Genomic DNA, 18,625 nt, shown 5'->3' on the forward strand with positions numbered 1-18,625 from the left:
CTAAGACTTGGAGGGGCCTGTGCTAGAGATGGTGTGGCCCCCTCAGTCTCCTCTCCCTGTGGGCTGGGGTCTGCCCACCTTCTGCGACTCAAGAGTGGCAGCGAAAGGAGCAGATAAAAGGGATGTGGATGGGTGAATATACCCCTTGTGGCCCTTTCTTCCACTTCCTGGATGTGGGCCACAGCTGGACTTCACTCAGCCAGAAGACCAGAGACTTCCAATAACTCCAAGTTTAAGGCGAACCGATAAGTAAGCATGGGATAAGCCAATGGAACATCAAGTCTTACGGGGACAGTCCTTTAACCAACGACATCAAATAGAGAGGAAAACCTTAATTCTAAAGGGGTGAGAAAAGGAAGAGTTCTACCAAATGAGATGATTCACGATTAAAGCTTGTAGCCCTCCTGCAAGCTGCCTCAAAGAAGCAAAATGTCTTTCTAAGAGGAGAATTAATTAGAGGCGCAGAACAAGAGAAAGGCGCTCGGGGACCTTTAGCCTATGACAGGCCATAATCAGCCTTAGCATCTTAAGCTCTTGTAGAGGATGGAATTAGGAAGCAGTGTTCAGTTCTGGAAAAGCAAACTCCTCCCCTGCCCCTCAACACACACACACACACACACACACACGCGCACGTTTGATGACACAAAGAGAGGAGGAGGAGGGGGCGTGTGGTGAGGACGGCAAGGGGCTTGTCGACTGCAAGTTGCCTTCCCTTTCCAAGGGGACTGTGCGGGAGGCATCACAGTTAAGAACTTAGTAATGAAAAAATCTTCTTGCTAGCAGTAGCAGTGTGTTCTCTTTGCCCCAAGAGACTGACCTGAAACAAAGAAAAGGACATCACATCGGTGGGAGACAAGAGATTTTGATTTGGGCGGGCCTGTCCTTAAGGGCGCAGTGTCTGCTCTGGGCGTCTCCCTGTCCTGAGGGTGGCTCCTCAACTGACTAAACTTTTTCAAGGAATGAACTTGACTTCTCACTGAACAGGTGACTACGAGTGATTTGAAGACAAAAACTCTCCTCTGCAGTAATGACATCAAAACTTTCCCAAGATCACAGTGGTGTTGCATCCAGCCTCAAGTGGCTGGAGCCAGCGGTGTGACATTGAGCTGGACTTGGGGCAGAGGGGCCCTGCAACATAGATGACCCGCCACCAACAGGACGGCCCCAGAAGAAAACCTTCTGAAGGCAAACAGCAGGAAGTAGGTCACCCATTTCTTTTCTTCTCTGAGCAAATATTTTAAACCATCTCATCTGACAGGAGATACACTTAATTGCATTTTAAAAAGCTACAAAATTATCTCTGCACTGGGAAACTTCCAGATGAATTGAGTGACATCTTCCTTTTTAGCATTGAAATTGTATAGGCTGTACATGCAGTAACTACCACCTTATTAAAAAAATCAGGAACTTCTCTTTCCTTGTGTTAAAAACACCCCCCTTTTTTGCTGTGGGGGTGGGGTTGGGTGGGGTAGAGAACCCTCTGAAATATGGCTCAGTTGACCAGTGGTAAGACTTAATAATTCTAATCATTTGCTCTGGCCTTTAAAAGGAACAAAACAAAATGATTTTGCTGATGGAATGGAAGCAGCGAAGCTTTTTAGTAATTTTCTCTGATTGCTTGGTGGATGATTGTAATGTAGCAGCGGCAGTTTTGTACTGAAATTACTGTGAGTTTAAGTGTTTTCTGGTAGGTCATAAAGACATTACTTTAGAGAAGGGCCTGTATTAGTGGGATGAACAGATGACCTGAGAAGTTCAGCCAGAACGAGTTCTGGGCGCAGGAACTTTGCCATCCACACAGTGGCAAGAACAGCGCCCGCCTTTGTGCCTCTCAGATGGGGAAGACAGGACCGGCGCTACAGCACTTTCTCAATTCTGGGGCCACAGACGTCTAGACTGGCATTGCTTTGCTCTTCTTCTGCTCGATCCACCTCTATCAACGTGGCTTTAGATTGGCATCATCAGCATCTCTGGAGATTTGGCCTCAAAGGGCCAGAGGGGGTGTGGGCTTTTCTAGCTGAGGGAGGGGCTTCGCGTCCCCATGTGTTAGTTGTATTCTTCTTTGTGCTTCATTGGAAAAGAGGTAGAGCGGGCACTTTCACAGTGAGAAGAGCCCGGATTGTGGTCAGTACCATCACAGGAATGAATGACTGGCCTTGGTATCAGTTAGATTTAAATCAATCCTGACACAGCTCTAAACAGCTTTTGGGGTTTCCCTTCTCCATCCATGGTGTCTCTGGTTGGGCAGTTTGGTCGCCCTGCCGTGGGGCCTCAATAGAAGCAGTTCATGCAACACCTTATAAGTTGCAAACTCATCCGGTCACTGACAAAGGACAACATCAGAGAGAAAAAAAAAAAATCATTGTTTAATACGAGTTGTTGGGAGGGGAGGGTGACACCTTACAAGGAGAATACAAATGCCTCCTCTGTGTGGTCCTTCAAGAGGAGCCTTTTAGCTCACAACACAGCCTGCACATCCCGCCAAGGCACAAAGCGATGAGGTCATCTAACCGACAAGAAGCAAACAGGATGGTATTTTCTCAAGGATCGAAGGTTAACAGAACCACTTCACACCCTGACCCTCTAAGGAAGAATCTTCCGCTGACCTCTGGTCAAGAGTTGGAAAACCCCAGCCTGAATCTCCTGTACTGGAAGAATGTGACCTCATGGAAGGGGGATGAGATGGTTCATGTCTCTAAAGCAACAAGGGACGATGATTCTCCTGTGCCAAGGGATATAGCAAGAGGAAGGAGAAACCACAGACGGCCTCCGGTACGTGGGTGGCCCTCAGGCGCACTGCGCTCTGGGAGCCAGAGGTGGTCCGAGCCGTGCTCTGGCGGAGTATTTTGTTGTCCTGCCTACTGACAGTCACTCCTGGGCCTTCAGTGGTTCAATGAGCATCTAATGAATTACAAAATCTAAAAGATCATCAGCTTGTAAACCTCAACAAATCTGTAATGAAATGAAGGACCCAAAGGCATTTAATTATTGAACACATAAAAGGAAGTATATTTAAAAAAAAAAATTGGTCAAACTGTCCTGTTAGTTATCATTTTAAAGGAATTTACAGGGCTGTTATAGATTATTCTTTTGGAATAATTCAGTTTATAGCAAATGCCTAAACTGGTTTCTTCATTGCACAGTATATTTTCTTAAAATGGGTGCTTTAAAACAATTACATACATATTAAAAATCCTCATTTCTCTGCTTAATTAAAATGTTAATACTCTCAGACAACACAGATCTGAAATGGTGAAACCAGCAATTCCCCCTCCCACCTTACAACAAATTAAATTGAGACAAAATTACAAACACATTTCACTACATGATTAATAAAAATCAGTTTTTTTTTTTTTATAAAGTTGCCCGAAATGCAAGGGATGTGCATAGGTTTACAACTTAGTCATAATAGCATTTTATTCTTACTCCCCTGGGTGTGCCCCGTGAACGGAATGTACTTTGCTGTAGATTACAGATTGTTTTGTCCAACACAGACACACCGACAGCATAAACGCTCGCGACTGTCCACATGCATTAAGAGTCAAGACCCAACTTCAAATCTCTAAAAGGTTTACAGGGTGCTTCAAAGAGACAGTATCACATTATCTGGATGTTACATAAAGGACTTAAAAAAAAAAAAAAGCTATTCTAAAAAAAAAAAAAAGAAAAAAAGGCCTTTAGAAATTTATGACTGTTTTGTAATCACTAAGACTGATTATTTCAAATAAATAAAGGAAAGAAAGATATTCCAATTCATAAAATCAGACTCTAAAAAGAATGTAGTGTTCCACCCCCAGTCAAGGTAACAGAATCATTGTTTATTATTAAAATAGATTATAGAAAGCAGCATCTATTTTGTGCAGTTTTTAGGGGCCTTGGAAATAAAAAGCTATGATTTCCAAAAATATAACATTCCAAAGGATTGAATAATACATACATTTAAAGATACATTTTATTAAAGTTTAGGAGAACTGATTAAAAAAGATACTGTCTCTTTAAATGAGTGTGTAATTGTTTTCTCCTCCTATCTATTCGGACATGACAATAATTATAAATGGAGGTCACACTACAACTAGGTAGTCTCTAGGGACCATGACCTGCTGACACACGGCCGATAACAAAGAGGCTTTTCCATGTATGAGGTGGCTCCTGGGTTCGCGGCAGGTCTCTTGGGAGAGGCCTAATAGACCCAGGAGACCGGGACCCACTGCGGGGCTGTGCACACGAGCTCCACGGCTTCCTCCAGATGTCTGATTGTCTCATCAATTTCATTGTTGATAATTGTGAGATCGAAGTAGTGTGCGTATGTTCTCTGTAAGATATCGGACTCCTTCTGCAGACGCTGAAGAGATTCATCCTAAATGGCGGTGGGATGGAGGTCGGGGTAGGGTGTGGGAGGAGGGAAAAAGCAAAGACAAGACAGAAGTCAGCTGGACTCTTTCTCTCTCCACGTTCCCGTTACTCCCAGTGTCACAAGCAGGCAAGGCTGGACCTCGATGTGCTGCATCGGGGCACGAGGCCAAGTCCGCTTTGTGACAGAGGAGGCAGTGGGCCCTGCGATGGCAGGGTCACGGAGGAGCGGCCTGTGGCCCGACTGCTCACCATGCAACGGGAGCTCCATGCCAAACTGGGGGATCAGAGAAACCAGACACTCTTCGGCAAACACAACGCCCCACCGGCCCGGCTGCTGCCATCTGCCCCAGCGGGAGCCAGTCTCCTGACCGGCTGGCAGTGAGGGCTCCGGAGGTGAGGACAGAGCCCTGCATCCCCCTGCTTCCCTCTGTCCTCTGCTCGCACTTGTATGGGGCCCCAGAGCCCAGCTGCATCCGCACCAAGAAGCCACTGCCTCTGGCCAACAAATTAAGTTGCATTTTCCCCTCTTCTCCTTAGAGGTCCAACATGTTCCAGGAATTCAATTACGTATAATGGCCCTCGCTCAATAGCAGTGGATGCCAGAGGCAAAAGCTTTTTGGATGTTGCAAATAATGGATGAAATAAGGCCATTTCCCAGATACAACAGCAACTGGCATCTGATGAATCCCCTCAAACTGCTCTATGCTGGAAATGGCCAGATGTCACTGGTCAGAAGGACTCGTACCGCTCAGGGACAAAACTCAAGGGAAAGCAGCTACTGAACTCTAGGGGGCTTTGCTGCAGGAAAGGACTTCCCCTCAACTCCTAGAGCTTGCTGCAGATCTCTTAAGGGCCACCAGAAAGTCTGCCTCTGGATCCTCACAGGTCGGATACCGTTAGGTTGAACTTTCAATGGACAAATTCAAATCTGAGGCCAGAGAACTCTGTAAGTCAACTTTGCCCTGCCTCTTCCCCAACACGAGGTAGGTAAGGAAGGTATTGGGCTGAGTCTTACGTATGTGGAGATATAGTTAATACCTGTTTATGTGATTAGTATCTTTCCCCGACTGGAGCGTAAACTTGTCTGTGTGCCCGGTCATTGCTGTGCCCAGCATTTGGCACTGTGCCCCGCACACAGCAAGTGCTTACTTGGAAAGAAAGCACCTGGCTAATATTGCCCATTATGGGGTTTGATGAGTGCAAACCTCTACTAGGTCCTACTATTCTACTAGGAAATGGAGGCCCATGATAACAGAGACCTCCAGAAACACTAAAGGATGCGGGAGCCATGGTGCCCAGAGCTGACTTAGGACCCCTCCTCTTCTCTGAGGCCCATCCATTATTTGTGAGAAACCCTTGCTGATGAGCCCCGGTCTGTGGGTGTGAGTCTCTGGGAAGGGGATCGAATGGGGTGTCACCGGATCCCATCATAGCACCATGGTGTGGGTGGACAGTTACGAGGCAAGCTAGGGACTCCATCTTTTCTCTCAGGATGCTCTGAAAGGATTGTCGGATGTGGTCTGTTGTCGTCTACTGGGATTTCAAAGCAGGGCATGGTATGCTGGGCCGTGCAGTGTTAACTATTACAGTGTAGATAAGACCTCAGTTCCTCACCACCTTCTAAGGTCCTATCAACACGCTTTCCACTTGCACTTATTTTCACTGTGGCTATACTTGACAACGAACAATGCAGAAGCCCCATTTTAGGAAACACTCATTCACCCAAAGACGGGAGTGCATCCTGCCAGCCTGGGAAGAGACCATTCCTATCATGTCACTCTCTGGGCTAGGGGACTCCACTGAAAAACACCGTCCTGGGCCTCAGAGACCATGGGCAGACTTTAGGATTTACTCAGAAAGCTGGGTTGATGAAAACATTCAAGAAAATGTATGGCTGACGGCATCAATTTTTAAACGTAGCTCTCTTTACAGAAAAAGAAAGCTTCCTCTTAAGGACCTTACAGGCTGAAGCTATATTTGTCGGTTTATTCCTCTACAGCACTTGTCTGCGGGCTTGCCTTCCGCATGAGCAGGGTTTAACTCAGTGAAGACAAAATGCCTCTATTCTACCAGCAGAAGCCAGGATTTAGGGGAAGGAAAGGTCTATGTTCTACATCTAGGAAAGGAAACAAGGTTGGATTTCATCACCTCCTAGCTGGTACTTACGGGCAATTTTCTGCACCATTTTGGCAGCTATGGAAAATTAGTAAAAGGGCAGGAAAACAGGCAAAAACAAAAAACAAAGCAAAGATGACAATCCAAGAAAAATACATGGCAACCAAAGGATAAGCGCTAAGCACAACGTGGGGTTTCACACAGGCCAGGGTGTTAACGGAGATGGGAAAGGCGGATTTACAAAGGGATACGCCACTTGCAAACAACAGGACAAAAACTAATGACCGGAAGTATGAGTAACATAGAAATGTAAAGATTTAGCCTTCCTCAGAGGCCTGCAATATGAACACTTCCAAGCCTGACTGTAGTGTTCTGGGCTCTGGTGGGTTTAGGCCAGTGGTTAACCGAGCAGAGCCAAGAGCCCTCTGGTGGTTTCTCGACCCAGCAGAAGCAATGGAGGACTCTGTGCACGAGACTCCTCGTAAGAGTGGCCCTGCAGCAGATCAGCACAGATGCACTTACCAGACACTCCGTAACTACCCTCTGATCTGCCCAGCCACAGAAGGCCTCTGGGTCAGCTGGGTACTAGATGGTGATGCCAACTCTTGAAGGCACTATCTCTGCGGCAGCTGTTGGCTTGATTGAGCCTGACAGGGGACAGAGCTCATGTCCAGGTTTGATGGTCTCCAGGGACCTGCATGGGCTCCGCTCCAGAGGCTGCCTGAGGGAACTCGGGCAGCTGGGCCAGGGTCATGGGTTCCTTATAGCGCTCTTCTGGCAAAGCAATCACTGGCCTAGAGCTGGGCCTGTGGCCTGCCACTGTCTTAGCCCAGCGCCCATTAGGGGTGGAGAGGGCCACAGTGGCTCGGCAAGCTTCCACGCCTTCGTTTCCTTGTCTTACTGATGTGGGGCTTTGGTCTTGCACACAACGCACACATGGGTAAAAACGGAGCGGCCCTTACCTCATTTAAACCTGGAGTGATAGTCGGTGCGGCAATAAAAACAACAAAAGGAGCAAACTCTGCAGTCCTCAGGACCTTCAGTGCCTGTGTACAAAGCAAAAACTGGAACTTAGAAATCATGAGTGCAGCATTTAATGGAGTCCGTAAGAAATCACACAACGGAAAAAACCCTTGATTCAAAGTTTTGGCAAGGGATTATTGAATTTACCAGCTTTATAAGTAACTTCTGTTACTCCTTTTCTTCCAAAGGATGGACCACAGCCATCAGCAAATAAAAGGTGACAAACCGGACATTTTAAAAACTGAATCTCATGAATCAATAGGACTGACTTTTCTTCAGCCACGTCAACACTGATTAAACCAGGTTCATTTAAACCTGGCTATTAGCTGTAGCCTTTTTAGTTGATAGGAAATGTGTTTTGGGGTAGGCTTGGATCATTGTGTGGGCTCTGCCACTGAGCTACAGCCCACTTCACCCCATTTTAACCTTCGAACTGCTAACAAGGCTAGTGGGTCCCTGCCACTGTCACTGTGAAGCCGTGTTCACACTTACGGGGCCTTCTGAGTCGCCCTGATGCCAGGCCCCGTGGGGCTCACGGGGGAAGAGAGACCTTGTCTGGGGCTGGAGTCTGGAGACACTAAATGAGCTCTGTGGCTGCGGGTAATTGGAGGCCCGCAGGAAAACGCGGAAAAGGGAGAGGGGCCCCTGAGGCTGATGCAGTTCCCTTCAGAGGCATAAAACACGTTGAACGGTGCAGCCACCAGTTTGCACAGACACAGTGCCAAGCTGGCATCCCATGCCCTAGGAGTCGTTTGTGGTAAGGGAGTGCTTGTCAGCTCCTCCCTGGGGGGGTGGGGGGGAACGTGACCCTGCAATGGGCTATGGATTCCCCTGCATGGGACAAAAACTCCAGCATACGTGGGTACACAATTCATAAGTGTCTGGTGTGTCATTAATTTGCACCGCAGCGAATAGTATCTTGCTGTCCTTCATCTGAGCATTTAACATGCGTGTTCTGCTACCTGCGTATCTGGCTTTCTAAATGGCCTTTCAGTGGTTTGCTTTGCTCTGTTCCTACTCCTCCCTCTTTTGCCTGGTTCACGGTGGTAGCAACGAGACCGGTCACTCTGCCCCTGTACTAAAAGCCTGCTACTAGAATGATCGATCCTTCTGGCAAGGCAAATCCCATCATATCGCTCCTCTACTCCAAACCCTTCCACAGCTCCGTCTCGGCCTTGGGATAAAATGTACACTCCTTAGCATGAATGCTGAATCCCTCTGTCCTGAGCTGGCCTGTGCTTATCTCAGTCTCTCTCTACACCTCTCTGCTGCTTCCCCCTCTTCCAACTGGCCTTGCTGAACCACTTCCAGTTCCAGAAAGGGCCACACTCTGCCTTCCCAGCTTTGTCTTACTACTCCCTCTGCCTGGATGCTCCGTCCCCATTCTCCCTTTGGCATGGCTGAATGATCCGTGAGCACCTGGCTCTGGTGTTCTTTTGTCTGCAAAGTCCTCTGTGGGCTCTGAGCCAGGCCGTGGCCCCCCCCCCCCCCCGCCGACCATGGGACCCAGGATGCCGCACACCAAGTACCCAGATACCAGAGGGTGAGCTTACGGGCAGGGGCGATGTCTTGTTCAGTCATCTCCCTTGTGCCCTGTATGGCAGCCGGCATAAACTGTGTTTATGGTGAAATGAAAATGGAAAAGCAGCACACAGGATTGGCAGAAAATGTTTGACCAGTGGGCACTGTGCTTGGTGGCTGAAGGGAACCTCTTCGCCTCTGACCATACGGAGCCGTGAGAGACCAACAGGGATGATAAAGGTTTAGTGCAAGGTTCACTTTCACTGGGATTGGGTTTCTGAATCCCAGCCACACAGGATCTCCTTGTGGGTTAAGGGGGCCCAGCACATTGTTTCAGCCGTCATATCAAAGTGCTTCAGTTGTGGACATCACATTCCCCTCAGGAGAAAGCTCTTTGGGCATGCCTATGCTCCCTTTTGACAGAGGTAACTGGCAATTTCTTTGCCAACCCTTTTGTGATTGAGAGTTCTGTTAAGGAATAAATATCATGGAAAAGTCCATATATAGCTCAATTGAGCTAAACAGGGATCTTCCTTTGGAAATCTCCTGTGAATATAATTTTGGGCCTCTTTTTCTGTTCTTCCTGTGCTCATAAATCAGGAGGCTCAGGGTCAGTTGAGACAGAAGGTTTCCTCATCCACCCACAGCCAGCCTCTAGGCAACTGAGATGGGGAGATATCCCAGTTCACGGTTCCTACCCTTGCTTCCATCCCTGAAGTGACTCCACGCACAGAGGGAGCCTAGATGCTGAATGGAACCCAATGGTGAAGTTGAGAATGACACCTCAGGCGTGAAACGGCCTTTTTTCTGCTCAGTAACCCCAGCCTGAAAGCCACCCAATTCTCTGAAATTTTAAGTGCCAGCCTGCAATTGTTTTTGCAATGCCAGAAAACACACTCCTGGGCAACCATAAGCTCCCCGCAGATTACCCTTCTCTGTGCAGCATGCACACCCTTCGCCTTTATCCATCCGGACACGAAGATCATTCCGCACTTACTGTGTGCTGCCCAGTGCTCTTGTGTTCACGAATCAGGTTATATTCCCTTAGCAGCTAATTCCAAGGAAAGAACTGGCATCCTTCTAGCAGATAAGGATGATGTGATTCACGACATTCCCCTTTTTGTCCTGCTCGCCAGGACGTTCAGAGCCAAACTGCACGCTGATCAGAGTAAATACAGTGGCCTCTTCATGGCTTTGATTTTCGATTTCGATACTAGGTTACTTTCTTTTCTTTTTCTATGTCATTATATTTTCAAAAATGAAAAGACCCCCTCAAATCCTGACTGAGATTTTCTTGTCCAGTAGCCCTCATGTCTTCACCACAGTCACCACACATTTCCTCAGGTGTCCCCAACTGCTCGACTTACAGGCTTAAGTGCGTGCCTTTTTTGGTGTGTGCGTGTAGTCTCTGCTTGCCTGGGGTTTAGGGTCACTTCAGGGACAGTAAATGGAATGGCTTCACAAAGATTCCCTCCCCTCAGGCTGTTAACAGGGGACTTCAAGAGGTCTCTTAAGCCCTCTTCCTTCTGACTGAAGACGAGACACAAGTTTGTCAGTATTTACAGGCAAATATTTCTTTCTGAATCCCGGAGAGGTGGGGGAGTCTAGAAAGGTCACTGAAAATATGCTGGATTTAAACAGCCAAAGCAACATTAGGTTTAACATTTAAAGTTAAGTCTTTGGTTCTCTTCTGTGGAGACATGAATTGATTTTATGGCTCATATATGGCCAACAGTTGATCCCAGGTTACCACCCATAAGGAGTGAAAACGTATTTGATCAAGTCCCTAAGACGCAGATAGCTTTAAGACGTATCTGCTTTGCAAACTTAGAAAGTGTATAGGGGCAAGTGTCTGAGTCATTCTACACAAAAATACAAGGGTTTAAGGAAAAGCACTATGACCCCAGAGATAATCTTTCACAAAAACGGCCCCTAGTTCAGAACCTGGCTCTTGTTTCGAAGTACAGATTCCTAACAAGACCGCGGCTACCCCTTGTTGACAACCTTTCCCTCTACGGGCAAAAGCCAAACCACAAGTATTCTGCTACCGTTAACTTGTTAAGGCAGCAAATGCATAAACCGGAGTAAAATTAAAATATAAAATCTAAAACCATCTCAGTAGGTTTTGATGACACGCTGGTGCTATCACAGTTGTAGCTTTAGGGACATAGGTTATTTTCTGGGCCATAGCTTCATTTAAAAACATTTTTTAAAAAATGTTTATGTTGGAGAGAATGTGTGTATGAGTAGGGGAGGGGCAGAGAGAGAGGGAAACACAGAATCTGGAACAGGCTCCAGGCTCCGAGCTGTCAGCACAGAGCCTGATGCGGTGCTCAAACTCATGAACCATGAGGTCATGACCTGAGCCGAAGTTGGACGCTTAACCGACCGAGGCACCGAGGTGCCCCTCCATGGCTTCATGTCCGTGAGAAAGAAGTTCTACGGTTTTTCCTCAGGTTTGACTGCCTTATTTTTTCTAAACATTAAAAAAAAAAAAACATTTAAATCCTAGGACTACATATAAGATAGACCAGCTTCAGGATTCCCAGGGTCACCTCTTCCAGGATGGAACAGTGGAAGGAGGCGGGGGCTGGCTGTAAGAAAACCGAAGCCCCAACCAACACTGTCCAAAGCTGAAACGTCACTCTCACTCGAGCTACACCTTGGTTCTTCATCTGCAAAGGAGGACACGGATACCTCTGTCTTGGGGTTCCAAGGATTAAGGAAAGAGTACTTGTGCTTGCAAAATACACAGCACTGTAGGAACACATCTTTTCTTCTCATTTTAAAAGAAGCAGGTTGCTAGTTTGCTTCTAGGGTAATCTTAACTGTGGCCCTCTAGGTTTGAAGCTGGACTACAACGTCTTCACATATTAGACATGTGTTCAATTGGGCCTAAGCTGTCTAAAATAATTTAAGAGAGGGGCGCCTGGGTGGTTGAGCTGGTTAAGTGTCCGACTTTGGCTCAGGTCATGATCTTGAGGTTCATGTCTGGCTCTGTGCTGACAGCTCAGAGCCTGGAGCCTGCTTTGGATTCTGTGTCTCCCTCTCTCTACTTCCCGTGTTCATGCTCTGTCTCTCAATAATAAAGAAACCTTAAAAAATTTTTGAAAAAATAAATAAGCTAAGAGAGCACGAAATAATAGACCCAAATGCAATAAGCCGAACACCAGTGTTAGGTGGTCTATGGTCCACAAGTCAGCAGTGGCAGGTGTGAGCCACAAGGCATTTCTGCTGTTGGGGAGTTTTTGATGTAGACCGAGGCACTCATTTCATCCTCACCAGCTTCTTATTTGTATTCTTAGCTCCCAAGACGATGCTTGGAAGACAAGAAGTGCTTCACACAAACTGGAAGCATCCAGCTGTCCGTGAGATCTAATAGTGGGGGATCACACAGGCTGGGCGGGAAAGGGTGAGGAGAAAGGCATTCTAAGGTCAGAGCCTCCTGGAGCCGGTTGTCCTGAAGGCAGGGTGCCAGCGTTGCCCATCCCGGGGAGAGAGTGCGCCAAAGGCAGGGAAGCCCAAGGGAGGAGCCCTGGGGGTGCGGAGCCTGTGGGCCTCTGTGGCTGTGCCACTGAGTGCAAAGTCCGCGTGGGAGCAGGACCGGGCTCCAGTCCAGGTCAGCCCCGGGTGGTCCGGGGTAGGTGAGCCGGGACCAGCATGGTTGACCAGACTAACCGAGAGGAGCGGGGCCTGGCCGATCGATACCCGTTCCCAGCCTCGGGGCTGGGTGGCCCTGAGAGACCCCTGTTCTGAGGTGGGGACAAAGGAATGCATGAGCTCATCCAACAGTCAGGGGAGCAGGGAGAGAGCACCCTGCCTGGAGCATGGGGCACTCTGGTGCCCATGCCGCTTGTACAAACGGCTGCTGCGGATGTCCTGATGAGTCCATGAGGGCTCCCACTCGGGCAGAGTGGCATGGCAGCCGCTGAGGCAGAAAGCCCTCGAAAGTGGACTTAGGTCAGGGAGAGGGGTCTGAAGAGCCCTGCAGTCAGCATACTGCTAGAGACCTTACTACCAGCAGAAAATGACGTTCAGGCGAAGACCAGTGTGGGACCCAAGGACGGGATGCCGAAGACCACGACCAGGATGGAGACTGCCTCTAGCCACCCCCCACCAGAAGACTTTGCCAAGCCCTGGTAAGGAGGGCTTTGTAGGTAAGGAGAGATCAAGCTGTGTTCCACATGACATGTTTAGTTCTCTACAGGTCCGAGCTCACTGTCAAGTGTACCGTACAGTGTTCACCGTGCTGCTTTCCTCCCCAGCCCCTTAAGCAGATTCTGAGTTCAAGAATCCCATCAGCTTCTGTGAAATGGAAACGGGTGTAGCCACTGGCCACGATGTTATGGTCTTGGGTCACATAGACGCTGCTGCCAGCTGCTGTCCTCCCTTTGGGCATGGCTAGGGGACCAAGTTTCATATGGTGGCCCTTGAACAGGGGCCATCCCTGCCTGGGATAGCCAGGTAAGCCTGGTGAAGTGGAGCCTGCCTGAGGGGAGCTGGTCTACCGTGTTGGCAGGTGGTATATGGATTGCTAAATATAAGCGATAGGGATTTGGCACACAGATCAGCCTTAGAAACGAAAGGCCCAGGACTCACACGGGGACCCACAGACCTCTCCTGGAACTTGCCCCAATGTCTCCAATACCCTTCCTACTGGACTTGAAGTCCTGCTTCTGCTTGCTTTGTCCTCAGAGATGAAAAAATAGCTTGTCAGCGTGTGTGTGTGTGTGTGTGTGTGTGTGAGAAGCTTAGGGCTTCTCTACAGATTATCCAGTCATTCCTGTGTCTGGCTCCAAGTCCCTCCAAGCTCTCCATATCCCTCCTAGTTCTAGCCCGGGGTTGGGCATCATCTTCAGTAAAGAGACGGTGGAGGCTGAGAGCCACCATGGGTCTCCCTCCCTACCCCATCTGGCACTCCCTGGGCTCACTCCTGCTTGCTTTTCTAAAGCCAGTGCTGTGTTTCAGACCCCGACCCAGGCCCCAGGATCAGAGTTCATTGATGGTGATGAACAGAAGACGCCGGGAGAGGCTCTGACAGTCCCGTGTGAGCTGTACCGAGAGAGAAAAGGGGGCTGTTGTGATCACAAAGTGCCCAAGTCTCATCCTGAGGTCAGATTATTGTAGGATTTCTGGCAGCACAGACCCAATCGGGTACTTTCATTGAGCTTCTGAGTATAATGAATCTCGTAAGAGTATACTGTTGCTTCTTAAATACACGGCGTGTGCACCGAGCTCAATGATCAGTTTGCATTCTAGACTGTCAACCCACGATGCCTGCATTACTGATACTTTCCTGTAGTTATTATGTGACCCACTGATGGGTCTGATGGCGCTTTTGATTTCAGAACCCGAGCTTAGCATGCAGGCAGGTGGATGGGGGCAGCGTGTGGCTGGGTGTTACCTGAGGCTCCACGTCCAGTATTGCAATCAGGCCCTGCTCATGGATCTTCCGGATGGTCTCCAGTTTTGTCCCATACATCGCATCCTCATGGCTGCCATACTCCAAATACTCGTTATTAGAGATGTCTTGCATCATTTGGTCATGAGATACAAAATAATAATTCTTTCCATTTTCTTCATCTTTCTTTGGAGGTCTGGTTGTATCTGCAAAGAAAGTCACATATCAAGAGAGGCTCAAAAGGCTGAGCTCATGATCTGATGCTCCCAATGGACCTACCCAAGCCCAAAATCTTGAGAGCTGTGGATTTTTCCAGCATAGGTCTCATGCTACGTTCCCACCCCCAGTAGCTTTGTAGAACTAAATTCTCAGCACCATGTTTATCTGTGTGACATCGGACCACAAAAACTGGTTAGTTGTTTGGTCTGGTGAATCCTTCAGTGTTGAGATGAGATTTATTTTATCCCTTCATGGGTCTCTACAGGACAAAGACACTGACCCAAGATTAACATAACTTACTGTATGCCTTAATGCAGTTACTTCTTAAGCAGAAGGAAAAACGAAGAGTTAAAAAAAAAAATGGAAAACCACATATGGTTATTTAAATTTAAATAAATTAAAATTAAAATGTCAGTTCCTCAGTCTCGCTAGCCACATTTCAGGGGTTCAGTAGCCACATGTGGCTCATGGCTACTATAATGGACACTACAGATATTGAAAATTGTCACTATCAGAGAAAAGTTCCATTGGATAGTGCTGGTCTACGGCAGCTTGCAAAAGAGAATGTTAGAATACAGCAAAAGGTGTACTACATTGAGAATCCAATGACCTTGGCCAGATGTGGCCATAATAGTTAGTAAAGACCTACACCATGAGTTGGCAAACTATGGCCTATGAGTCAAATATGGCCTGCTTTTATAGATAAAGTTTTATTGGAAAACATCCATGCCCATTTGTTTACATATTGTCTATGGCTACTTTCATGTGATAATGGCAGAGATGAGTAGTTGTGACAGAGACCATGTGGCCATCCATGCCTCAAATATTTACTATCTAGTCCTTTATAGAAAAGGTTTGCTGACCCGTGGCCCAAGAGAACATGTACTAAAATATTGGCCGGTAAGTTCTAGTTCTGTGGGAGACTGAGAGGACCAGTGTTCTGCAAAACACAATTTAGAAAATGTCTTTCTAGACACGCCAGGAACACTGGTTTAAATCTTCCTTCCTCCCACTTTTTTCCTTTCTTCTCTCCTTCTCTTTTTTTCTTTCCTTCCTCCCTCCCTCTCCCCTTCCCCTTCCCTTTCTTTCAGTTTCCATCATTGGACAAGGACAAACTTTATGCTCCCCTTTGCTGTGTGCATGGGTCCAAACCCATGGGGAACTGCCTCTCTCTCCTACCCCAACTGGATGGACTATTAGAACTTCCAAGTGCTCATGGATGTTCAAATGTAGATGTTTTAAAGAACTCTTTCTCCAGGCACATAAAAGCTGAAGAGATGGCATCATGTGTTGATGCTGTACGATGCTTAGTCATCTCGGTAGGCAAACATATGCTATATACGCATCTGGGGTCAAATATTTGAGAGAGGGACCTCATGACTCACATGACTGAGGTTGGCAATGTATGCTTCAAAACCAAGCTAGTTAACTGGCCGTTTAATAACATGGACGTTCAATTGTTATGTGACCAAGAAGAAACTAAATGTTAGTTAAGCTTGCTATACTTCTGATCCAGGCATAAGGAGAATTAAACGAATACTTCAAAGCGTTTTACTAGAAAATCTCAGAGGTACCAAGTGAAATGGTGTTTGATGAATTTCCTTTTTTGTGTAAATCAGACAGGGTTCTGGAAGGAGGGTGTGGTCTTATGAAGCCCCACAGCTCTCTGGGGCATAGAGAAAACCGTAAGTGGTGTTGACCTGGCTTCAGGAAGGCAACAGAAGACCCTACTGGGAAGAGCCAATCTTCCCATTTTCTCTTTTTGGTCTTATAACTCATTCCCCTTTAGTCCTTCCCACCTCGAACAAAACTGTATCTTCCAGAAAGCTTCTGGGATTCAAACTATAAACTCTGGTACAACAGTACTGAAAACAGTGATAGCAGTAACATGACTGCTCTTTATCCAGTATTTGCTAGTGCTTCCTAATCTCAAATATTCTTTACATTCCTGGAATTACTTCATCTTACAGTTGAGGACACAGGGCAAGAAGTTAAGGGTGAGATAGAGAAAATAAAGGGAATAAAAATATTACAGATTTAAAATTCTTTATAAGAACCACCCGATGGTACACTGGCTTTCCAAAGTGATGAAAGTCAATAACTTAGGTACGTTTCAGGAGAATATCGTTCTATCAAAGAACACTGTGCTATCAGATCTATTTTTCCGAAGAAGAATTCATCTGAGTCATGTCCCAGCCATACTGCTGGGAAAATCAGGTCACAAATAGAGTGGATGAGCCCAATTTTGTTAAAAAACAACAATGACAAGCAAATCACACGCTGCCTACGTTTGCCCTGAGAGAAGCTTGTGGGAGTCTACAATAGAATGTTTACGGTGCCACTACTGGGCAAATGTGGTCAGCATTACTGTTAACTCATTTTCTTCTTTGTTCTGCTTTGGATCTTCCAGATTTCCCCTAACGAGTAGTTACAGCTTATATAATAGAAAAAAAATACGTTAACTACAACATTTAAAAAGTACTAGGACTAGTATACTTAAAAGAGAGTGAGACATAGCTTACGTGGAATAGGGTATGCAAACCGGTCTGGGTGCTTTGTGATGAGAGTGTTTTTTATGTGTCTTCTCCCAACACCGTGCGCACCTATGTCATTTTAAAAGAAAGAAGGTGAAATTGACAATTGTTAGTAACATTTGCAAAATGTGTTCAAGATGACATTAACAAAGTTACTTATACAGTCAAACTTACCTAATAAGACTAGTGTTTTCCTTTTGAATGCCGGCAGTTTTACTACTTCTTCATATGTAACGAGATCTAATTGATCGAACACTACAATACAAAGATTTAGAAGAAAGGTAAATCTACAGGAGTATTTCACGTACATCAATTATGATTTTACTGGCAGAACTAAAGTTATAGTACAACTGTGTCTTAAAAAAATAGAAGTCCAACTTATGGTCTGAGCTTTCGTGTAATTTTAGTCCTATAACCTTTTGGGAGAAAATTTCATTTTTAAGCCCATGAAAATGCACTTTAGAACCAGGGGCATCCAAAGATACGCTGAGCACATGCATAAAAGTCCAATTCTAAGAGATACTGCATATCTTGTCATGCAGTATCCAACGAGTCATACAAATTCATTCAAAACCACATGCTGTTCATATTTTTGCAATTCTACGAAATTAGCATTACTAAAAAGAAAATGTCTGCAGACATTGACCAACATGAATATAGCATGAATGCAACTAAAGTTAACCAAGAAGGAGGCCACTCGATTATTTCTAGGGATGGATGAGAGATGCATGGACAGCTGGTCTTTTAACTTCATGGTTCTTTCTTTCAGTGGAGGTGCTGAAGGTAGCATGCTAGATTCTTTCAAAGTCAAGTTCTGAAACTATGATTTCACAAGCTTTTGAAATGAGCATCTCACAAGTTTTACTGTAACCCAGCTCTCCATTCGATGGAGAGTCTTGGGTATATAAGTAGGGAAACATGCTTCCCTGGGTCCCAAACTTTGTCAGCCCATGTGTGGTCAGTCAGGATGGACGAGATGCAAAGAAGCGTGAAGCAGAGTCTGAGCTGGGAAACCTTTGCAAAAGGGGAGTTCTCGAATCATTACAGACTGAGAATAAATACTTAAAAAAACGATTTTTTTTGGAAACCTGCCTCTTAACAGAACTGTTACCAAAACTTTCCCAAGAGGACGACTATTCCTGTTGAAGTTCAAGGTAGTCTGGTTCTCACACACATTTGAAAATTCTCACATGAAGGCTAAAATCATGAGTCTGTGTTTCCTATAATGGATTTCTGTATGGTGATATCGCAGTGTTGTCAGGCACACACTGAAATTTCTTTTTAAAATAATATTGAATAAGCTCTAGGTTTCAGAGGGTTTGAAATAAAATCAATAAAATTGATGCCTTGGTTTAATAAAGGGATCTGGGATGCTTCAATCACTAAGAGAAGCTTCTGCTCCCTGAAACAATATGGCCAAATGCTTTTGGCTCTCAGCTCAGTCCTTAACATCTGTGAT

General features: G+C 46.3%; 1 protein-coding gene across 19 annotated transcripts in view; it reads right to left on the minus strand.

The window, feature by feature from the left end:
- Nucleotides 1-2,344: 2,344 nt before the first annotated feature.
- CASK (calcium/calmodulin dependent serine protein kinase) overlaps nt 2,345-18,625 on the minus strand; it is a 358,135-nt gene continuing 341,854 nt past the window's right edge. For 7 of the 19 annotated variants that reach the window (XM_045471865.1, XM_045471856.1, XM_045471851.1 and 4 more), the window contains 6 exons: nt 17,341-17,421; nt 17,155-17,235; nt 14,417-14,619; nt 7,431-7,514; nt 6,520-6,546; nt 2,345-4,357 (listed from right to left, as the gene is read on the minus strand). In XM_045471865.1, coding sequence (XP_045327821.1) covers nt 4,181-4,357; nt 6,520-6,546; nt 7,431-7,514; nt 14,417-14,619; nt 17,155-17,235; nt 17,341-17,421 — 653 coding nt within the window. In that variant the 3' untranslated portion in view covers nt 2,345-4,180. The remainder of the gene's footprint in view (nt 4,358-6,519; nt 6,547-7,430; nt 7,515-14,416; nt 14,620-17,154; nt 17,236-17,340; nt 17,422-18,625) is intronic. The other 12 variants (XM_045471860.1, XM_045471855.1, XM_045471864.1 and 9 more) reach the window with 3 other exon arrangements.

This window comes from Leopardus geoffroyi, chromosome X, assembly GCF_018350155.1.
Source record: "Leopardus geoffroyi isolate Oge1 chromosome X, O.geoffroyi_Oge1_pat1.0, whole genome shotgun sequence".
In the NCBI taxonomy this organism is placed as follows: domain Eukaryota; kingdom Metazoa; phylum Chordata; class Mammalia; order Carnivora; family Felidae; genus Leopardus; species Leopardus geoffroyi.